Source organism: Vipera ursinii (assembly GCF_947247035.1).
Source record: "Vipera ursinii genome assembly, chromosome: 2".
Lineage (NCBI taxonomy): Eukaryota > Metazoa > Chordata > Lepidosauria > Squamata > Viperidae > Vipera > Vipera ursinii.
In genome coordinates, this window is record NC_139513.1 from 252,855,936 (window position 1) to 252,878,027 (window position 22,092).

Genomic DNA, 22,092 nt, shown 5'->3' on the forward strand with positions numbered 1-22,092 from the left:
GAAAGATGTACTCGACTACCTAACTTGATGCAGGAAAGCCAAGTAAAAATATAGTTATTACATTAACACTAGAGTCCAAGATTTAATATTCAAAACTGAGATTTAACTTGAATAGGAGATTGATTAAATCTAAACCAACTTGCGACCGGAATCAGAAAAGATTGAAATGTAGGGGTAGGATGGGATGAAAGTAAAGAATGGTAGATCTTTATATCCTGCCAGATCAGTTCAGGGATTTCACAGTAATAAATTATTGAAATATTTCTTCTGCAGCTTTTCTAACAGAAAAATAACAGGTTGAGGAAAATATGTCCTGATAATTTCCATATAGTCCAAAACAACAGACAAATGCTGAAACAAATTAAAAAATGACCTATTCTTTTTTCCCAAAATACTGCTTAAATGTAAACTCTTACTAAAAGTTAAAGTGCCTGTCCTCTTCTGAGTGATTTTACTATTCTAAGTTGGGACCTTCTAGCCAGAGCTAATCGCTAGAAATAATATATTTAATATATTTTTCAGAAATTAATTCTGAAAAAAATGATGTGTTATCACTATTGTACAGGTAGTCCTTGAGTTACAACCACAGTTGGAACCAGAATTTCAGTTGTAAGAGGCACCCAGGTGACCAGATCCAATTTTACAACTGTTTTTTACAGTGGTCATTAAAAGAATCACACCGTCATAACTCTGAAATATGATTAAGTGAATCATGCAGTCTTACTAGTGCTTAAGGATTTCTCCAAATGGACTTTTTTTTAACCACAAATTGCTGCAATCAATCATAAATGTGAGCCTATTAACAAGTGGCTGAATCAAGTGACTGGGGGAGACATTTGACAACAGCCAGAAGTGCTTTAAGGGCCATAAAGCACCATTTCTGAGACCACTGTAACTCTGAATAGTCATCAAATCAAGAAATACTAGTAGTTACAATTCAGTATGTGTATGAAGAAATAGTCTATGAAGGAATGGTGGTTAAAAATGAAAGAGCCAAAGAACTCCAAAGTAGTCACTAGGGTGGGTCAAATAAAGTAATTTGAGAGTTAATGAAGGATAAGTATAAAAGGCTTATCCTTTAGATCAGTGGTCCCCAACCCCTGGTCCGTGGACCAGTACCGGGCCACAGCATGCCAGCAACCTGGCTGCACAAACAAGCAAAGCCCAATCCGTGGGATGCAGGCAGCACACAACACCATACCCCCTCCAGTCCAAGGAAAAACCTCTCTCCAAGAAACCGGTCCCTGGTGCCCAAAAGGTTGGGGATCTTTGCTTTAGATTTAAATAGATTCGAGCAAGGTAGAGAATTACACAAGAAAGTACATATCCAATCCAGAAAAAAGAAGAATCAAGTTGAGTCACTTTTTTTCTCTCTTCCCCCATTGCCTAAATGAATTCTAGTAGACGATAAGGTGGTCTACTGTGAATCAAATTCAATTCTTATGCATACACCCATGTAGTTTTATTGGGAACAGTATAGAAATTGTTTACCATTATTAGGGTTTTTGTTCTATCTACCCTGGTATTTCTTGGTGATCTTGCATCTGCGGATCAAACAAGTTTCACCTTCCTTAATTTTTACATGATCAGCAAGTTACTGTCATTTTTATGGTATTCTAGCAGAATCTGAGACACAAGCAGCAGAGCAGTTCTCCTCCTCTAGGTTCCTTGATAGGAGGAGTTTTGGGGGGAAAATAAAACAACCCACAAGAAAGCCTCTTGTATCACTGAAGCCTCCTCTTCTGCATTTGTTAGGCAAAGCTGCAATAATGTTCGAGGCTGCAAAAGTAGTAAGCATAAGAAAATCTATCAAAACTCCAAATCACTTTCCAGTCTTTCTAAAGTAATTCCTGGGCTTTTTATTTCCTTTAATGCAGGCATGTCAAACTGCCGGCTGGTGGACTGGATGCGTCACGCCGAAACCGCACCCACCCAATTGCCAGCAATGGGCAAAAAGTCCTGATACATCGCGCGGCATTACATGACATTGCGAGTTTGACATGCCTGCTTTAATGCCTCACTATAATATGAAGATTTTATTATAATCAAAAATCTAACTGACTTAATCTCCTTTGAACTAAATCACTCTTTAAGCTTCACATTGCCGTCTTTCAACAGTTATTTTGTACAGAAAATTACTTGACTTGAAGTAATATAAATACTGCTATTATATAATAGAGTATGGAGGATGTAAGTCATAAGCATCCTTTAAGGAAATAAGTTTTTTAAGATTGAAATGTAGAATTAGAAATATGAAATCAGTTCTTTAACTCAAAGCCAAAATAATCCTGAAATTTTACCAGCACTCTGGTAAAGATCAGTCAGAAATAAATATCTGTGATCAGCATTTGTGAAAAATGCTTATTTATTTATTTAAACATTATTAATGTACATCTTCTTTCCAAATGCTTGAGATGAAATACATTACAAGTAGATTAAAAAGTTAAAAAATAAGCCTTGAAGATAACAGAAAGATAATAGCATAGATATGCTTATGTATTCACCAATAGTTCAGTCTAGTTTATTTTTAAGGACAAACAAAATAAAATACGTTCTAAAACAAAGTCTTGATTTTTCATCATAAAATATTGTGATGATTACTTACTATTGTCACTGAATAACATGGTAGTAATTCATAATCAGTGTATGGTTCCTCCAGATTCAGAAAGGAATACCAGTTCCTTGATCGTCAACAACAGGAATAACTTTTTAAAAAGCCTTATCCAAGTGAAATTGATTTCAGTAATATTAATTTGCTTTCATAAATCATTTTATATTTCATTTCATTTAATATTGGTAGCAAATTACTTCATTTGATTTAATAGCTAATTACTTTCTAGTTAAAGCCATATAGACATTTTTAAAGATTGCTGAAATTTACAGATATTCCTATATTACTGGCAAAAAGCAGAATAGTACCTTACAGTTGATAACTACCATTAACTGTATAGAAAGACATTAAATGTTATTGGGACAAAGTAAGGTTCTACATTTAAGCAATAAAAACCAAATGTACAGGTATAGTAGGTGGTACCTTGCTCAATAGTAGTAACTGTGAGGGATCTTGGAGTCCTAGTGGACAATCACTTAAATATGAGCCAGCAGTGTGCTGCAGCTGCCAAAAAAGCCAACACAGTGTTAGGCTGCATTAACAGAGGGATAGAATCAAGATCACGTGAAGTATTAATACCACTTTACAATGCCTTAGTAAGGCCAAACTTGGCATCCAGTTTCGGTCACCACAATGTAATAAAGATGTTGAGACTCTAGAAAGAGCACAGAGAAGAGCAACAGAGATGATTAGGGGACGAGGCTAAAACATATAAGGAATGGTTGCTGGAAATGGGTATGTGTAGTTTAATGAAGAGAAGGGCAAGTGTTCCAATATCTCAGGGGCTGCCACAAAGAAGAGGGAGTCAAGCTATTCTCCAAAGCACCTGAAAGCAGGACAAGAAGCAACTGATGGAAACTAGTCAAGGAGAGAAGCAACCTAGAACTAAGGAGAAACTTCCTGACAGTTAGAACAATTAACCAGTGGAACAACCTGCGTCCAGAAGCGTTGAATGCTCCAACACTGGACGTTTTTAAGAAGAGACTGGACAGCCATTTGTCTGAAATGGTACAGTGTTTCCTGCCTGAGCAGGGGGTTGGACTAGATGACCCTTCCAACTTTTATTATTATTATTGTTGTTGTTAATATTGTATTAATATACAATAATGTGTTACTAATACAATAATATAATGTAGTAGTAGTAGTAATAATAATAATAATAATAATAATAATAATAATAATAATACATTTTGCATATTTGTTGCAAATAAAATTGTTTTCTTCCTTTATTGCTTAGTACTGGATCATCACAGCTCAGTTGCCTAGGATTTATACAGGATAAAATTACTGTATGTGCAACAAATGATTCTTACCAAATGACCAGAGAACGTATGACCCAGGCAGAAGAAGAGTCTCGTAATCGAAGTACAAAAGTCATAAAACCAGGTGGACCATATGTAGGTATGACTGCATTTTTCTCATTTCTACAATTGCTTAAATTCTAATTAATGTATCATTTAATACCCAATATATTGTAATTTCTGTAAAGTTGATTTTTTGTCGTTTTCTCTTTGCTCTTTTCAGTAATAGTTTCAGTAGTTTAACATGTTTCTTTTGTAAATCCAATATAAGAAAGCTTTCCAGATCATTCTTCGGTTGTACTATTTGTATGTCTCCTTTATTTATTAAAATATTTTATTATTTTAATTATTACTAATAATTAATACTACTATTTACTTTTTTAAAAAGTAATAATTATTAATAATTATTTACTTATCCAGTCATCAACTGGCTTCATTTGTAAATCCATTGTCCCATCTTTTTCATAAATCCATAACATCTTTTTTAGTTACTTTTGTAATCTGCCATTTTTTTTGAAGTCCAGATCCCCATTCAGATCAGCCTTACTCTGTTTTATCCAAAAAAATCTGTTCTTCTTCTACATTATAGTATCAATTTTGTAAGTAATTTTTGACTATACTATTCCTAAACAGTCTTTAATTTCTTCTATAGTCAAATAGTATTACTTGAATTGTAATTCCAACAAAAAAACTGCCAATTCAAAGCCACTTTCATATCGCTTTTAGAAGCCACAGTCATCTGGCATTTTCTCTGAAAAACCTGAGTTTTTGATGATGGTTTACTTCTCTCCCATTACATAACTTTGTCTTACTGTTCTTCTGTAATAGGATAAAGTTGAGGTGACAGGTTTTCAGCTCCCACAGTATGAGCTATGCACACGCTCTATCACTTACTCTCTTCCCTCTCTCTTTGGCATATAAGCAGAAAAACTCACTAAAGAGAAAGTAAGAATATGGATTAGGGAAGGGGACACACTTTTTTCCTGTCTCCCTCGTTATGGCAAATTCCCTGGTGAAATGGGAATTAAAATATGAGGTTTTTTTCACTTATTATTTCAAGACTTGCATTAAGACTTTAAGGGTAGGGTAGTGATTAAATGGCATTCTTATGATTCTAAGTGTTTTGAGAATAGAAGACAATTGTGGATTGTCTTGAATTTCTAAGAGGTTGTTGTTGTTGTTAGTTGCGAACTCATGTCTGACCCATTGCGACTCCATGGACAACGTTCCTCCAGGCCTTCCAGTCCTCTGCCATCTTCTGGAGTCCATTTAAGCTCATTCTAAGAGATTAGGGAGCAGAAATTTGTGTCTCATTTTTCTTCAGCTAGTCATCTATTAGCTCATGCATTCTTAAATTACTATTTTTGAAGCACTATTGAACTATTAGGAGCCCCATAGGTTTTGGCCAATAAAAATAGCTTTTGATTATTCCATTTAATTACATGTTGCTGTCACTAAAGAATATAATTTCATAATTCTGTTTGGTTGCTGGTTAGACATTATAGTGCTTGAAATTATCAGAGATGATTATTTCTGACGAGCAATGAGAGTCATGAAGTGAATTTATGATTTATATAAATTAAACATGTAAACTTCATAATTTCTAAATATATTTAAAACTCTATATTTCTGCATTTGAGTTAATTTCTTTTTCAGTTTTGTTGGGAAATAAACTTCAGGTTTTTCTGAGATATAAAGATATAAAAAAGTTTTGTTTTTATTGCTTGTAGGTAAAAGAGTACAAATTCGAAAAGCACCACAAAGTATTCCAGATGCAGTTCCTGAAAGGAAAAGGTCTACCCCCATCAACCCTGCAAGTACAATACGAAAGACCCATACAAACAACAGTATTTCACAGCGGCCTTATAAGGATAGAATAATTCACTTATTGGCACTGAAGACTTACAAGAAACCAGAACTTCTTGCCCGCTTATTAAAAGATGGCGTTAGTCAAAAAGATAGGAATTCCCTTGCTGCTATTCTTCAGCAGGTAAAATTTTATTTACACTTCTGCTTTCTCCTTTGTTTTATAACTTGTATCAATTATGATGGATTGGTTCAAAAATGGTATTTTGCTGAGATCAAAATGAGCTTGTGGTTTAATTTGACCATGTTGAAATTCATCCATATAGCACTGAAGATTTGACATTGCAGGCATATTATATCTATATTTTGAACTATCTTGATTCTTTTTTTCTATTTATCCCCCATTCTTCCTTTTTTACTCTGCTATTATTTGTATACCCTAAATTAAACAATAGTGAATGCATTACAAAAAGATAAATGGAATACACAAAATTTCATTTTCCAATCTAACTGTCTAGTCTTCCAGTAATGATGTTTCATTTAATTTCTGTCTAAAAGTTGTGGGTTTCTTTTTAAAAACCAAATTCACCAGGTTATGATCAGAAAAACTCTTTGGTAAAACTTAGAGCCTGAATAACAGGTTTTTTGGAAATCCATATCATATCTATTCTTGAGAATGATTGATGTCTTCCTGAAAAATAACTATAATCTCCAGAGTTATCATTTTATGTCTCTATATTTCTATTAATATTACTGTGTTTCCCTGAAAGTAAGGCCTACCCTGCAAATAAGCCCTAGCTTGACTTTTGAGGTGGCTCTAATATAAGCCCTACCCCAAAAATAAGCTCTAATTTGGGGCGAGGCACACACCTAAAAATCAAGCGGGGGTGGGGGGGTAGACCTGCCTCACACGCCCCGCACCCAATTACCTAGCAGCCAGGCCTACATTTCTCAGTCACGGGCCTTTCCAGAAGGAAACTGCAGCTGAGAAGCGAGCTATGGATTGAATCTATAGCTCGGCACTCGGCTGCATAGGCCTTCCGGAAAGACCTGACTGCAAAATGCAGGCCGGAATGCAGCTTCAGAATGAAGCTGTAACTTCGATCAGAAGAAGTGGACCGGCTAGGTGGGGTTGTCGGTGCCGGAGGTGAGTATAAAAGACCACCCGAAAATAAGACCTGGTGCCTCTTTTGGAGCCCCCCCCCCAAAAAAAAGACCCGGTCTTATTTTCAGGGAAACATGGTAAAATGTCCATCAAATAAAAAAGTAGTAATTTTCCTGGGGTGTTTTTAATTTTTAATTTTGTTCCCTGATGTGGGAACAAAAGTATGGGAAGAAAAAAACCCTTCCTAACTGTGGAGAAAACAGCACTGTTCCAGTCACCCACCAGGCAACAATTCTATATGAAAGGTTTATCAATTGTTCCATAAGTTGTTTATAAAGTCCCAAAACACAGTTTTCACATTCTTGTAATTGAATTTCCACCCTGACAAATCTACTAACTTGATCAGCTATTATTAATAACTGATATCAGTTATCACTTATTATGATTTTAATTGGGGTAGTACAAAAAACTCGATTAGGGTTAGGGTTAGATAAATCTGTGCTTGCACCACTAGGTTCTAAATTATCATTTTCATTATCTTATACAACTCTGCTTTTTTGTCAAATTTCATATCGATATTCTCAGTCTGCTTTCCTTTTGAGTGTCTTGCAAATCTACTTTAAATTCCTCAAAAAAATATCTGGTCCTTTGAACAATATTAATGAAAATCTTTCTTGTTGAAAAGTAAAAGTTATCCCTTCTAATTTTTCCCAATGAAATGGGATAGTTTTCCACTTAAGTGTTTCAATTAAAAAATGCTCTTTTCTTTTTTGTAAAATTTGGATGGGAATTTTATTTAAGATGATTATCTCTTCATTGTCAATTTTAAGTTTTGATATGGAATTCTGTTGAAAACTTCTCTTATCCTTTTCCTTATAAAGTGTATTAAAATATATCTTGGCACATGTCTTATTGTAGCAAATGAATTGATTTGATACACTTTTTCAATTTACTCTTCAAAGTCATTCTTTTGCTAGTCTAAAAGATCTTGACAGCCTGAACCATCTTATTTCTGATATACTTTGGAACCTCTGAAATAGCTCTAAATCTCAGATAGAACTTTTTCTCCCAAACTACAATTAAAGCCGAATTATCCAATCCTCTTTCAAATTTTATATCTCAGATTTCTGATTTATTTCTAGAATTTCTAATCTGTCATTAGTTTGCTTTATTTCTCCTGATACTTGTTTCATTTTTTCCAGACATTTGTTTTACAAAATTATCCATGTTGCCCATTTTTTCAAACTTGCTTTCAAATGATTAAAACTTAGTATCCAGTTTAAAGTCATGTGAATCAGGCAATGTAGCTTCTAGTTCCTCAAACATTTAATTAATATAGATTTAACTGGCATTTCCTTTTCTCCTTCAGCGGCTACTCAATGGAGGGTTTTCTGATTTATCATACTATACATGCTGCCATTCTAAAATGATCAAGCAAATAAAAACAAAATAAAGCCAGGAAAAAATTAAAGTGCAACTTTAATGTTATAATTATCAGCAGTTGCCAGCAGATGTCAGCCAAAGTGTCTAAAACTAAATCAGTCCACAGTGCACAGACTGAGCTAATTATAATATTCCTAATCAAGGCCAATCCAGTCAGGTAGAGTAGGACAAGAGGTACTATAGGAAGACAAAGTCCACATAAAAATCATTCATTCATTCATTCATTGGGTTTTTAAAACTAGTTTTAATTTTAATATGGATTGATTTTATGGGCATGATGTTTAATGGCTTTTTAATTTTTGTATTCGATTTTTATTGTGTATTGCCCTGTTCACCGCCCTGAGTCCTTCGGGAGAAGGGCAGTATAGAAATCAAATTATTAAATTAAATTAAATTAAATTAAATCATTTATATTTCCTATTTCTATATCATCTATTTCCCTCAGATTATGAATTATAAGTTTAAAACTACAGATTCACCAAAAACATAAAGTTTTATTTTTATAATTAAAGGGAAGCCTGATGTTTTCCCCAATATTTTTTGATATCATTTTGCTTTCTCTGCTTTTTTTGAGAAATTTTAACAAAGGTTAATTTAATACATCTCTAAGATTCAATAGTCCCAAAAAACACAGAAAAAGAAATCCTTATCCACTGAAGAGAAGACTCTGTCCAAGATTACAAATCCAAAAATAATCTAGAAATGTGTGTGCACCTCAAACTTGAACAACATAGTATTCCTCATCCCCAAACCTTTTCACTTGTGGACTGTTTACTGGAACCTCTGTTTTTGCAATTCACTCACAAGGAGCAGCTGTCCAATGATCAAATGGATTAGATTCCAGCTCCTTCCTTGGTCCAGAGGGAGTAAAGAATCCCGACAGTTTGCAGGAAGCACTGAAAGCTGAAGGACTGCCTCTAGGCTATGACAAGCTGAAGTTGTTGAAGCCACCATGCCAGAAATCCAGGCTCACTTAATTCGTAAGGCAGAATCACCGTTGAGTTGCCTTCTTCTTTAAAATCTAAATCCAGCATTCATGGGAAAGATTTTAGTAATCCTCTCAGGTTAGGTAATTTTCCAGAAGTGTGACCCTGCAGTAGATCCACGATTAATAGAATGGCTTCTTTCTATTATTCTATTAGTACTGGTTTTCTATTGAAAAACATATTAAAACTATAGTAGTGGATTTTATGTTTCTTCTTTTTGTTTAGAAATCTTTGTTGTTGATGAACATGGTTTTAATAATTTACCAATTAAATATTTAATTATGGACCATAATAACCATAAAATTAATTTATTAAACTTCAAGATACTAAGTGTAATATTTTCAGATACTTCATCTTGCAGTTAATTTTAAGCATTTGTATTTGTATCTCTAATCTATAGGTAGCCAATCTGAATCCAAAGGACAACTCTTACACTTTGAAAGAATATGTTTATAAGGAAGTTCAAAAAGATTGGCCTGGATATAATGAAATAGATAGACAGTCACTGGAATTAATACTTTCTCGGTAAGTTCAAGCCCTTTCACATCCTGTGTAGACATCCAGAAAAATTAAATTACAATCTTGATTTAGTTTAGGGCATTTTGATTTTCTTCGTAATACTGAATGTGGATAATCTTTACAGAAAACTACATTCATCTCAGAATGCCACCACCACCAGTAACTTGGGATCTCCTTTGAGTACTGTCAAAGAGGTTGCATCTGCTTCCCCTTCTCAGGTATTTTCCTTGTCACTTTAATTCTATATCGTGTACTAAATAACACGTGACAAAAGTTGATGGGAGGAAGGAAACATTTGGAGAAGATATATGCATGAGTGATGGAGACTTTATCTGAACTTAAGATCTTTTGTGTACAGTCCTGTTGCTTATATGGGTTGGATTGAAAGACCTGCTGCTAGTTAATATAGGCAGCACTACAGAAGAAGCACAAATAGTTTGGCTGAAAGAAGGATATGTTATATTTTCAAAGTATTAATATTTACATCTGTAAATCAATTTCAGTAGATACTGACAGTTAACAATAGCATTTCTCTTTTTGATATAATGATGAAAATTATTGGTTTTGTAGCAGTACATGCTGAAGGAAACCTATTAATTCATCAAAATTAGTGCAATAGAAATAATACTAAGTTCCTTTAAATGTTAATTTTAAAAAGTAAAATGAAATTACCAATAGATATTTCGTATCTTAGAAGAACTGAATAAAATTTGCAAATATATTACTCCTGCTGAGGCTATAGCAATATTTCATAAGATTTCAAGTGTCACAACAAACGTCATTTGCAAGATTTGGTAATCCCATAAGAATTTAACACATAGATAAGCATCCTTACCACAACATCTCTGAAGTATTCTTGCAGATGAATTTGGGCTATCAGTTTATATCCTGAGCTTGAGGATACAAATCCTTCCAAGATGGCATTAATATAATACATTTAAAAAGAAAGAAAAAAGTAGTCAGGATCCTTTCCAAAGGCTGATGGTTATGAGAATATAATAGGGAGAAATGAACCTACCCAAGAAACATACCATATTTCAGAAGGATTATGGTAGTTTATTCCTTGTTCCTTCTCTGTATTGTATACTTTTGTTTTTGACTAATTCTATGAAAATGAAGTGCCTCATAAAAGTCCCTAAGCAAGATACATGGCAAATTTCTGAAGGACAGATTCAGAGACTTTGGAATTTGGATAATAAAACTTCTTGATGCTTCTTTTATGCTATGACCATAAACCCACAGAAAATTCTTAAAACAGCTTTGGTAATGGATATGAAACTAGTAATTGAAAGAAAAACGAACTTTAACATCCATTTATTTCCAAACAAGAACCCACTCCTCAGGTCCTACATCAAACCTCTTCTAAAATTCTTGCCTTTAGAACAGCGTTTTCCAACCTTAGGAACTTGAAGATGCGTGGACTTCAACTCCCAGAATTCCCCAGCCAGCATAGCTGGCTGGGGAATTCTGGGAGTTGAAGTCCACGCATCTTCAAGTTCGTAAGGTTGGGAAACGCTGCTTTAGAAAGAGAAAACTAGCAGAAAGCACTGGGACTGTTGTGCTATGTGTTAATTCAATTTACTTTCCCAAAACACTATCATTGCAGATCCTTTCATTAAAAAAAAACCCCACCACCAATTAGGAATTAGAGATATCAATCACAAATTATATTTGATATTTTTGCTGTATGAGGAACCTGGATTGAAATTCATTTCTGCAGTTAGAGTGTGTTTCTTCAATCACGAATGAAACCCAGGGAGGCTTCAGACTCTGTTTTGGAAAAAAAACAACCTACCCTTTAATCTTTAAGTCCAGTTTAGTATATAATTTGGCTAAATGTCATGTTCACCACTACATACTGTACATGTGGTAAAAACTGTTTTAAGCACAGTACTGTTTCAGTTGGAATAGAAATTGTATAATTACAGTTACAAATGAGATTAATTAGTGTAGCAAAATCCCCAGTTTCCATTACTTTCCAAATAGATTTTTGTTTGATTTTTGGAATGTTTTATTTGATACAGTATTTATTAAATTTATATGTTGCCCATCTCACCAAAGGCTAGACTTTGTATTATATGTTTCACTTATTTCTTTAAAACTGATTTATTTAGAGATGCAGTCCAAAGCTCTTTTCATCCTATATGTGGAGCGTTAGGACATATCCCATTACCTTCAGAGTTAGGAACATGTTTTGCAACTTAGCTATTGCCACATCAGTGTTGCATCAAATGATAGCTGGCTCTCACGGCATTTCATTTTTTATGTCAACATGAGAGCCACAACGTGAAGTGTGTATGCATGTCTGCTTCTGATTTGTCTACAAATATTAAAAATCTTATTTCCTAAGTTGTATTATACTATAACGATCCTTTGTACAAAGAATAATTTTAATTTAAAAAGCACAGTACTACTTTTCTTTTTATTTGAAACCTTTCTTAACAACGAACAAGGTATACTCAGTACTTCCACATGAGTTATGGATGTATACTGGAAATTTAAATGTAATGTTCGTAAAACTTTTTCTATATCAGCTGTTTTATGAAGGATCATCCCGGCATATAACAGAAAGGCATATAAGAGTGGAGGGATTTGTCTCTTTGGTTTGCTGGTTTCACTGTCTTGTGCCTCCCCTGAAAAATAGGACTGAATTCTGGAGTATAAAGCTGTTGGAAGCTTCTGCATTATCCTGAAATAATCCCTGTGCCTACTGATCTAAGGCCAACCAGTTTACTTAAGTTGCCATGTGCTTGCCATTGTTGTTTTTTTTTAGGTTAGCAATCCCACAACAAAGTATCTTGAAGTAGCATCAAGGTGCTTCTGAATTAATAAATAGCACACAGCCAGAATGTGTATCCTTATCTTCTTGGGCACAGAGTCAATCTTTGTTTTTAAAATAAGATCAGCTTCACAGTCAAGCATGATGACTTTATACATGGCGTGAAGAAGGACTGAGATTTGATGCTGCGTATCAAGAAGATGGCTTGGGCCAGCTTTGTTATATGAATATGATTAAGGCAAGCACCTGTATTGTAATTCCAAAAGTTCAGCCCACAGGAAAAATAATAGAAACATTATTTATTCATTCATTACATCAGGGACCACTAGTGATTTCCAGTTAATATCCCAGTTTAGCAATCAACTATAAATGTCTAACTAATATTCTTCCTAGTTATTCTTCATTTTTATCATTCTTTTTATTCCTCACCAGGGTAAAACAACCTAGTAATTGCAGGGTCTACAATTTAAACTGAATTTTTAATGAAGAGAAAACTAACCATATGTATGACATTTTATTGCAGAAACGGCTTTTGGATTCTGACTTTATTGATCCGTTAATGAGTAAAAAACCAAGGATATCTCATCTTACCAATAGAGTTCAACCAACATTAAGTAGCCATTTGCCTACTTCTGGTGAAAAAAATGCTGAAACTTCTCAACCACCACCACCTGCTGCAGCACCAGCTGCTCCACCATTTGTTTCAACTTGTCTCACTGTTTCAAATCCTCCCCAGACTGCAAGTTCTAACTCCAATTCCCCAAGCACTCCCGAAGGTCGGGGTACCCAAGACCTGCCTGTTGATACCTTAAGCCAGAATGGCAATATTTATGAGGACCAGCATCAAAAATACACTTCCAGGACTCCACTGGAAATCCCAGCACCTTCTGAAAATCTGTCAGTGTGCCCAAAGTCTACAGATGAAAAACATTCATTACTGTACAAAAAGTCCAAAAAGAAATCGAAGAAGCATAAGGAGAAGGACCAAATAAAAGACCATAACACTGGGAAGGAAGATGAGAAAATGAGAGACTGTGAAAGCCAAGAAATTACCAAATTGAAGAATTCCAGTCAGAAAATGAGTGAAGGTATATTGTTTTTGCATCTCACTTTGAACTGTGAGGGAGCTAAGCCAGATTATTACATTAGCATTGCTATGTGAGAGCATTTTGCCAATATCTGTATACAGGAAAGACTAGAGATAGGTTGTTGATACCTCTGATCCCACTTGATTCCAGAATGTAACCATTTCTATTGCCGGGGTGGTGGTGGTGGTAACAACTCATGAAGGTATCACTCATGTTGCAGTAATGGCATAGGAATCTAATGTGTACTTCCTGAATTTGAAAGGCTAATTAGAACAAATTCCTGTGCAAATTTACATGAATAGAAATGTCAAATGTTATCTCTTTTTTCCAGTTAATTATAAAATGCTGTTTAAAATCATTTAATCTTAATTATTTTAAGTGGTTGCATTAGATCAGCGGCTCTCAACCTTTTCTATACCCCACACCTCTAGAACGCTTCTGATATATTCTCACACCCCTTACAAAAGTTCAAAATAATTATGCATATACATTATAATTTTGAAACTTCTAAACCCAAGTTTTTGCACCCCCCTGGAATATCGTCTCACACCCCCAGAGTCACCCCCGGTTGGGAACCCCTGCATTAGATTATTTAACTAGTAAAGTAACCACTATAAATAATGGAATGATTTATAACCATCTTTTGAATTTAAATGTTCCATTCTATAAACAAATCACGTTTATTTTGTATTTAATAGGAAAGAATAGGAATAATTTTTAATATAATTTTTATTGAAGAAATTTTTAACAAGATCAAAACAATACAAGTATTGGGGGGGAAACAAAAAAAATAAGAACAGTGAATGTAAGAAAAAAATAGAAAAAGTCAGAAAAAATAGAAAGATTATAAAGAAGCAGCTTCCAAACATTTTAATAATGATTATAAGTGTATTTATATTTTACCCCTCTCCCTAAGGCTACATCATAATTTCTTTCTTTAAATAACTACCCTTTCTAATTTTTAAACCCATAAATTGTAAGTTCATTTTTCTCTTTTTTTCAGCAAAAAGTCCATAAGGGTTTCCAGTCACAGATAAATGTAGTTGTTGATCTTTCTCTAATAAAATAAGTTAATTTTGCCATATCTACTAACTCTGTTATCTTCACCAACCATTCTTCCATTGTGGATATTTAAGATTGTTTCAATGTTTGCTCATATAATTGTCTCGCCACAGTAATCGTACATAAAAGTAATTTTCCATGGCTCCTTTTCAAATTGATTATCCATTAATTCCTGCAAGAAAATTTCTGGTTTAAGTTGAATGCTAACCTTTTTAACAATATATGTATTTAAAACCAGAAATTTCTGATTTTTTTACACGTCCACCATGCATCATAAAATGACCCCTCATGTTGTCCACATTTTCAACATAAATTTGAAGTGCCTTTATGCGTTCTAGACATTTTTTCTGAATGATAGATCATTTTATAAATGGTCTATAATACATCATTTTATGTAAAAAATGTATTTTAAGTTACACCATAATGTAAATTTCAATCTTTTTACCCACATATTTTCCACTGTTCCATCACTAAATAATATCCAAAGTTCTTAGCCCATTTTATCATGTAGTCTTTCACTTGTTCTTCTGTTTCAAATTTCAATAAAAGTTTATACATTTTAGCAGTTTCACATTGATCAGTTTTAAATTTGGTCTTCTGCTGCTCACTTCTAAATGTCTTATTATTTACCTTAACTCTTAACTACACACAAAAAAACCCATTAAAAACTAAATCTCTGTGCAGTCAATTGCTCTCCAAACCTCAAATCATGCATTTGTGATTCTAAGTTTCTCTTATTTCTCAGCAAAGGAGAGGAATAATATTACCAGTAAAAATATCTCCTATGCAGTAGTTTACAAGTTTAGTTTAGTTTTGGTGCTTATCTAAAAATAAACATTCACCAGAACCATGCTTCTTCCCAAGAAAACATGGGAGGGGGTTTGGAATCAGAACACAAAATAAGCCCCTTGTCCCTTCCAACTTTACTATTATGATATGATTAAGTCTATTACAACTCCTAATCAGAGAAGAGGCCTCGAGGCAGGCTTGATTTGGGTGTGGCCCACTACCAGGCCTGAAGCTGTTTGGAACTGGGCCGCAGAAGTGGCAGGCACATGTGCACACATGCATCCCCATTTGCACAAGCTGTGCATGCCCACTCCTTGCACAAATGGAGATGCAAGCATGCGCTTGCCTGCCACTCACACGGAACTATCCCCTCTCCACTCCCCGTCGGGCCACAAAGCTGGAAAGCTTGGGGAACTCTGTCTTAGCAAATAAAATTGATCTCAAGATAGAACTTAAATACAGCATTCTACTGATAATTGTAAACACCATCTTTGTATTGTACTATTTTTGCTAAAGATTATCTTCTGCTTTTTCAGAAAGATCCAATGGGTAGAAAACAATAGGTAGAGAACAAAGGTAGTAGCTGCTTACTTATTGAACACCAACAACTTCTAGTGACTAAAAATATTTTTTTAAAAACAAACTTCTTACATTAAGTGAAAAGTTATAATAAGAAATCGGTACAAATTTATAACTGAATTGATATAATAGGTCTTTTATTAACTGGAGCTCTTGATATGGTTGTCTTAGATAGGTTGTGGATACTTTGATAGTCTTGTTTAATAACACAAAATAATACTCCAAACTATCGAAGATAGCTACATACACTTTAAAAGAAAAATATACAGATATCCCTTATATAATTGGTGTTTTCTTCTTCCAGTATTTAGCATTTCATGATATTGCAGCAAAATTGAAAGTGTTGACACATCTCATTTATACAAAAACTTGTTTGGAACCCAGACCATTATTTTAACCCTGCCACTTTAAAGATTACTGTAATGGATCCACCTTATACTATGCATTCTCATTTCTGTATATTATTTTGTGGTAAATTACATGACAATCTAGCATGAACATAATTTTTATGTTATTGGATGAAGGAGAAAAATCCATGAAAAGCAAGACACTAAGCATTCCACTCCTTTTTATTGCAGTTCTGCTGGACGTTTGGGTAAAAATTCCAACATATGTCAAATTTTTGAATAGCTGGGGAGATGCTGCAACTTATGAGAGACTTGTCTAGTAAGTTGGGATATTGTATGCAGGCTGAAACTGTTTCTACATTTGCATTTTTGCCCCTGGCTATTTAAAATTTTGCCATACATCTTGTGGTATAAATAGATTAGCAGGAAAAGCTGCTCTTAATTCTTGCTTAAAGCTAATCTGTAAAAAGGAGTAGTGTCATAATCAAGTTTGAACATTATCAAAGTTTGAAACTTCTATTTTTATAGGTGTTAAAGAGACACGCACTGCCGCTACAGAACCTCTTTCAACAAGTGAACTACCAGACTTCTTTGTGTAAGTGACTAATCTTGGAGAAAGGGGTGGGGCAGTAAAAAACATGTTTTTGCAGCATTGCCTAGAGCAGGGGTCAGCAACCTGAAACAGTGAAAGAGCCACTCGGAACCAGTTCCCTCACAAAAGGAAAAACTGGGAGCCATAAAAAATGTGTGCACATGCACATACATGCGCGCATGTGCAGAACAGGGTTTGACTGAAGAGTGGAGCCAAGGCAAGATATGCACCTACCCTGCATATTTAAATTGATTGGTTGAACTTTTTAGTCCCACTTTTTTTTTTTTTTTGGACTGCACATGGCAGAGGACTGGGAGCCGCAGGAGACGGCTGAAAGAGCCGCATGCGGCTCCGGAGCCGCGGGTTGCAGACTGTGGCCTAGAGTGATGAACATTTAAAATGTAAGAATTACCAGGGTTTTTATTTCACACCTGCATAAAAATGTTGCACAATTATGCAATTTATGGTATATAGAAAAACTTCTTAGTATACATGCCACCTATCACAAATAGTATTCCAGACTGAAGTGCTTGCTTTTGTTACCACTGGCTTTTACAAAATAACTATTCGCTAAAGCGTTTGGACAGCTTGCCAAGCAAGACAAGTTGGCTTCTGATGCTACCGGTATCACCTTGACGATAGTACAGAATTCGGTCATTTTTCCTCCCAATTTGTGTCCAGATATTTGTAGTAAATTACTTTTCCCTATACAGAAGGAGCTTTCAAAAAGGAAAACTGAATAAAACTTTTGCCAAAAAAAAAGGAATGTTATTTTAGATAACGTTTATTGTCTTTTTTTACTGTGGGCACAATGGCATGCATTAAAAATGAAATTTAGTTGCTTGCTCTCAAAGTGTATACATTTTCTGCTCTTCCCCAGTGATTTGTCTTTTTAAATAGCTTGAGTTGGCAGGCTGGCATAACTTTCCTAGTAATTTTAATGTGCACTTGTCTGGCTCAGCGGTGGTTATGCTACTCTACAGGACCCTTATCCCTAGAATGATAGTGCTTGTATATATCTAGCATATCAGCTACAAATAGAATTGAGCCCTGTTTCTGCACCACCACCACCACCACTTGGGAAAATTTATCTTGCATTTATATAACATTTTAAACCTTGCATAATTCTAATAATGATAACATTAATAGCATTGATGGAAGAGATAAATCACTGGAAGTTTGCTTTTAACCAATACTGACAGACTGTTGCATGTTGCTTTTTTGTTTTTCATCCTTACAACATTATGCAAGGAAAGTATATTTTCTGAAAATAGACGTAGAACAATGTTTTTGTTTGTTGGCATTTCTAAATGGGTTGACTAATTCATGTGGCATTTCATAAAGATTGAAGGTTCTTATATCAACAGATTTACTACAAAAAAAAATAGATGAAATGGACAGAAACATAGGAAACAGTAAACAGGAACGCTATTTGTTAAGACTTCACTCAGGTTTAGAGTAAGTCATTAGAACTAGAAGACTGTTACTCGGAAAAAATCAGCTTTTAGGAGGGCTTTTAAGAAACACACATCTTTATAGTTTTATGTTTGTCAGTTTGAAATACAAGAAACAGAAGTGGCTGGCCCCATTAAAAAAAATCTGTAATCGTTTAAAGACAGCAGTGCAGCAAGTACTGAAAAGTATTGGCTGCATTATTGGAGCTGAGGGCTTCCATATAAAGGAAGTCTTGAGTGTTCTGATACAGTTGGATAATTATTTCCTTTTTAAAAACATATTTTATTAATTTTTTACAATAACAATCTTAGTGCTTTGTGAACAGTGTGTTGTCTGGGTTCATGTATTTAAAACAATCAATGATAATTTCTACAACTAATATGTTGGTAATATATTTCTTGATCCTCTCTTCTCCCTGTAATATTCTCCTTTTGTCTACATTAAACATAATTCTTAATATTTTCAGTACAAACCAAGTTGAATATAAGCATTTTTAGTATTTATGCATATAAACATATAACATGTTTTAATCGGCTAATTTCCACTGTATATATAAAAGTCATCTTATTAAATCATTATATGTCCTGCTTTCAAGATTCTTATTGAAGCTTAGTTTTCCCTCAGTATTCAAACCACTCTTTATCAGTCATAGTTTTCTCAAAATTGATTACCTTTAAATATCCAAACATTTCATTTAAATAGACCCTCTCAATGCTTTAACATTTCATATATTCTAAAAATATTATACTACTTATATATCTTATTCCTCTTACTATAGGGCCCCTTTACAAGCTTTATCTTTTGGCTATATTCCAACAATATTTAATCCTATAATCAGTGCTTTTTTGTCATAAAACTCACCGGAACGGAGTTCCGGCACTTTTTTTTTTTTTTGACAGATTTTCTAAGTTTTAAAAGTAACTTTTGAAAATTTGATGTTTGGTCCACATGGACTTGAATCACCCTGTCGAGAGTAGCAGGTCAGTGGAAAAATCATTAAAACAGTGCATGCAGGCTGCTTGTGTGTCACGTCCAATGCATGCATACTTCATCTGGCTGCTCGGCTTGGGGCATTGCTTGGCTTGTGATTGGTCATGTGGTCACGTGCTGAGTGCTTACTGTGGGTGACCATTATGTTTTGTTACACAACTGATGTGTGTGGGTGTGTGTACAGTGATTGACTACATGCAAAAGGTAAATAAAAGATTAACAAGATGTGAGTTCTGGCACCTTTTTTTTCTTCCAAAAAAAGCACTGCCTATAATATACCATCTAATAATCTTTTGTGTGTGTGTGTGTGTGAGAGAGAGAGAGAGAGAGAGAGAGAGAAGTCACAGCAGTGACAGCTCATATTTGTGTAAATTTTTTTTGATTGCTAACAAAGAATTAATTAATTATCAGTCTCCCTTTAATTCTTTGTTAGCAATCCAAAAAAATTACATATATATATATAGATAGATAGAGGGGGGGGTATAGATATAGATAGATACAGATATAGATACATATAGATATAGATGCATATATATATATATATATATATATATATATATATATATATATATATATATATATATATATAAACCACATTCAAACAAATGCTTAGTCATATAATATTCCATTTGATAAGTTGAATTACATCTCTTGACTCCAACTTTGATCTTCTTTTGCCAAGTTGCTTTCCAGATCAGTAAGTTTGCTTCTTAAGGATCTTTTCCAGAAAATTAGGTATAAAATAGAAGAGAGAAGGATCAAATTCCTCACCCAGTTTCAAGCATGCTGTTCACTGTTGTGCTGGTTAGTCCCTTTGGACTTCGGCTGCAAGTAGCTTGGGCTGACCAGTGAGGTGTGGCCAGCATTTCTCCTGTTGGGTTAGAAGGTGTTCCCCAAACCGAACAAAACGACCACCATCATTCCAGAGTCGTCGGGGCAGCTTTCTTTGTTCACCGCCTAGTTTCTTTGCTTTAAATAAGTTGGGCTTTTTATTAACTTTGTTGACCTAATGAGAATTGTTTTTTTAGAAATTAAATGATTCAGTTATATTAATTCTAGAAAATATAAAATTTGATCATACATTCCCAGAGAGATTAAAGAATTAACTCTCTTTAAATGTTCTTGGAACCTTATCTGAATCATCTTAACTGTTACCTTTATTAGGTGGCATTGTATGAAGCCTTGGAAAGAATGAACTATATCTAAAGTATAGAAAATAACATTTAGTTAATAATAATTATGCAATGAGTGTTATGGATTAAGGAATATAGATGTATTAGATAATGATTTGAAGAATTACTGCAATATCTAGGACATGGAAATATTATAAAAACATTGTTTTTTATTTGCAACAGCAAATACATAGCAATTGTCTCATATGAGCAACGTCAAAGTTACAAGGATGATTTTAATGCAGAATATGATGAGTACAGAACCCTACATGCAAGGATGGAGAGTGTAACTAGGAGATTTATGAAACTAGATGCACAGCGTAAACTACTGTCTCCAGGATCTAAGGAATATCAGGTAAAGGTTGCCTTTTCAACTGTTAAAACTCGCTTCATGAAAGTCTACATTGTGACTAAGATAATAATACTGGATTACACAAATGTCCAGAAGTCGAGTTATTTTTGCTTTTTTTAAAAGAATCCATGGAGTGGCTGAATGAACAAAAGAATGAATGAATGAACAATTCCTACAAAGAAACCTTCATAAAAAAATATTTATTGAAGAATATTTAATTATTAGTGATTCCTACTATGTAGACTTGATTTATATATTGTAATGTTGTAATCTTGCTTTCTTTTCTTTAAGGCTCCTGCAACAGTGGTATAATTAGATTGCATTGCTTGCTTGCTTGCTTGCTTGCTTATTTATTATTATATTTCTGACAAGACTTTTAGTAGTCAAAATATTGAATTACACTGCATACTTAGTTCAAAGAAACTGTTAATAATTAAAAGTTATAAAATTGTATTGATTCAATTCCAAAAAATGCTTTGGTGCACACAGGGGTGTGAATATAGCACCCATCTACATACTATATACTGTATTTAAGCAACCACATCCTTCCCCAGGATCATGTGATAGCTGTAAAATCCCAGGAAAAAAATTGGATGTACATCTTTATGAAATTAAATTTAAAGTGCTACAGATTTATCTGAACTTTATAGCCATTGAATTATAATTGTTTCAAACTTCTAGATCCTTCATGAGGAAGTCTTACAAGAATATCGGAAGATTAAACAGGTTGGTGTAATTGCTATTAAAAATGATACACCGTATGGATTTTTAAGTTAGCGTTGTTATAGTCTAATTTGTATACCTGTATAAGTTCCATTTTTCTTTGATCTGATTTAAATCTACTTTTAAAAATATAAAAAATGTCCTGGGAAATATTTAGCTGGTAATGTATTTAAAGTAGCAGCTAGAAAAGCTTAGTCAGACTGAGAAGCAAGCTTAGTGTAACAGAAGCCATTTTATCATTTCAGTAAAGGGGATGGCTTAATGTTATGTTGTTTCTTAATCTGGGTAAAAATTTTGTGTTGCTTATATTTGTGGGAAATATAAAGACGCATAGATAAAACCATACAGCAGCTTCTAGGTGCGTCATTGCAGTGCTGTTTCTGTAAATTGTTG

General features: G+C 34.1%; 1 protein-coding gene across 1 annotated transcript in view; it reads left to right on the forward strand.

The window, feature by feature from the left end:
* Positions 1 to 22,092, forward strand: part of ELL2 (elongation factor for RNA polymerase II 2) — a 41,437-nt gene that overhangs the window by 16,425 nt on the left and 2,920 nt on the right. Inside the window, exons 4-11 of the mRNA XM_083354566.1 lie at positions 3,849 to 4,012; positions 5,643 to 5,902; positions 9,653 to 9,777; positions 9,896 to 9,989; positions 13,074 to 13,638; positions 16,944 to 17,010; positions 20,808 to 20,979; positions 21,658 to 21,702. Of these exons, the coding sequence (XP_083210692.1) occupies positions 3,849 to 4,012; positions 5,643 to 5,902; positions 9,653 to 9,777; positions 9,896 to 9,989; positions 13,074 to 13,638; positions 16,944 to 17,010; positions 20,808 to 20,979; positions 21,658 to 21,702 (1,492 nt within the window). The remainder of the gene's footprint in view (positions 1 to 3,848; positions 4,013 to 5,642; positions 5,903 to 9,652; positions 9,778 to 9,895; positions 9,990 to 13,073; positions 13,639 to 16,943; positions 17,011 to 20,807; positions 20,980 to 21,657; positions 21,703 to 22,092) is intronic.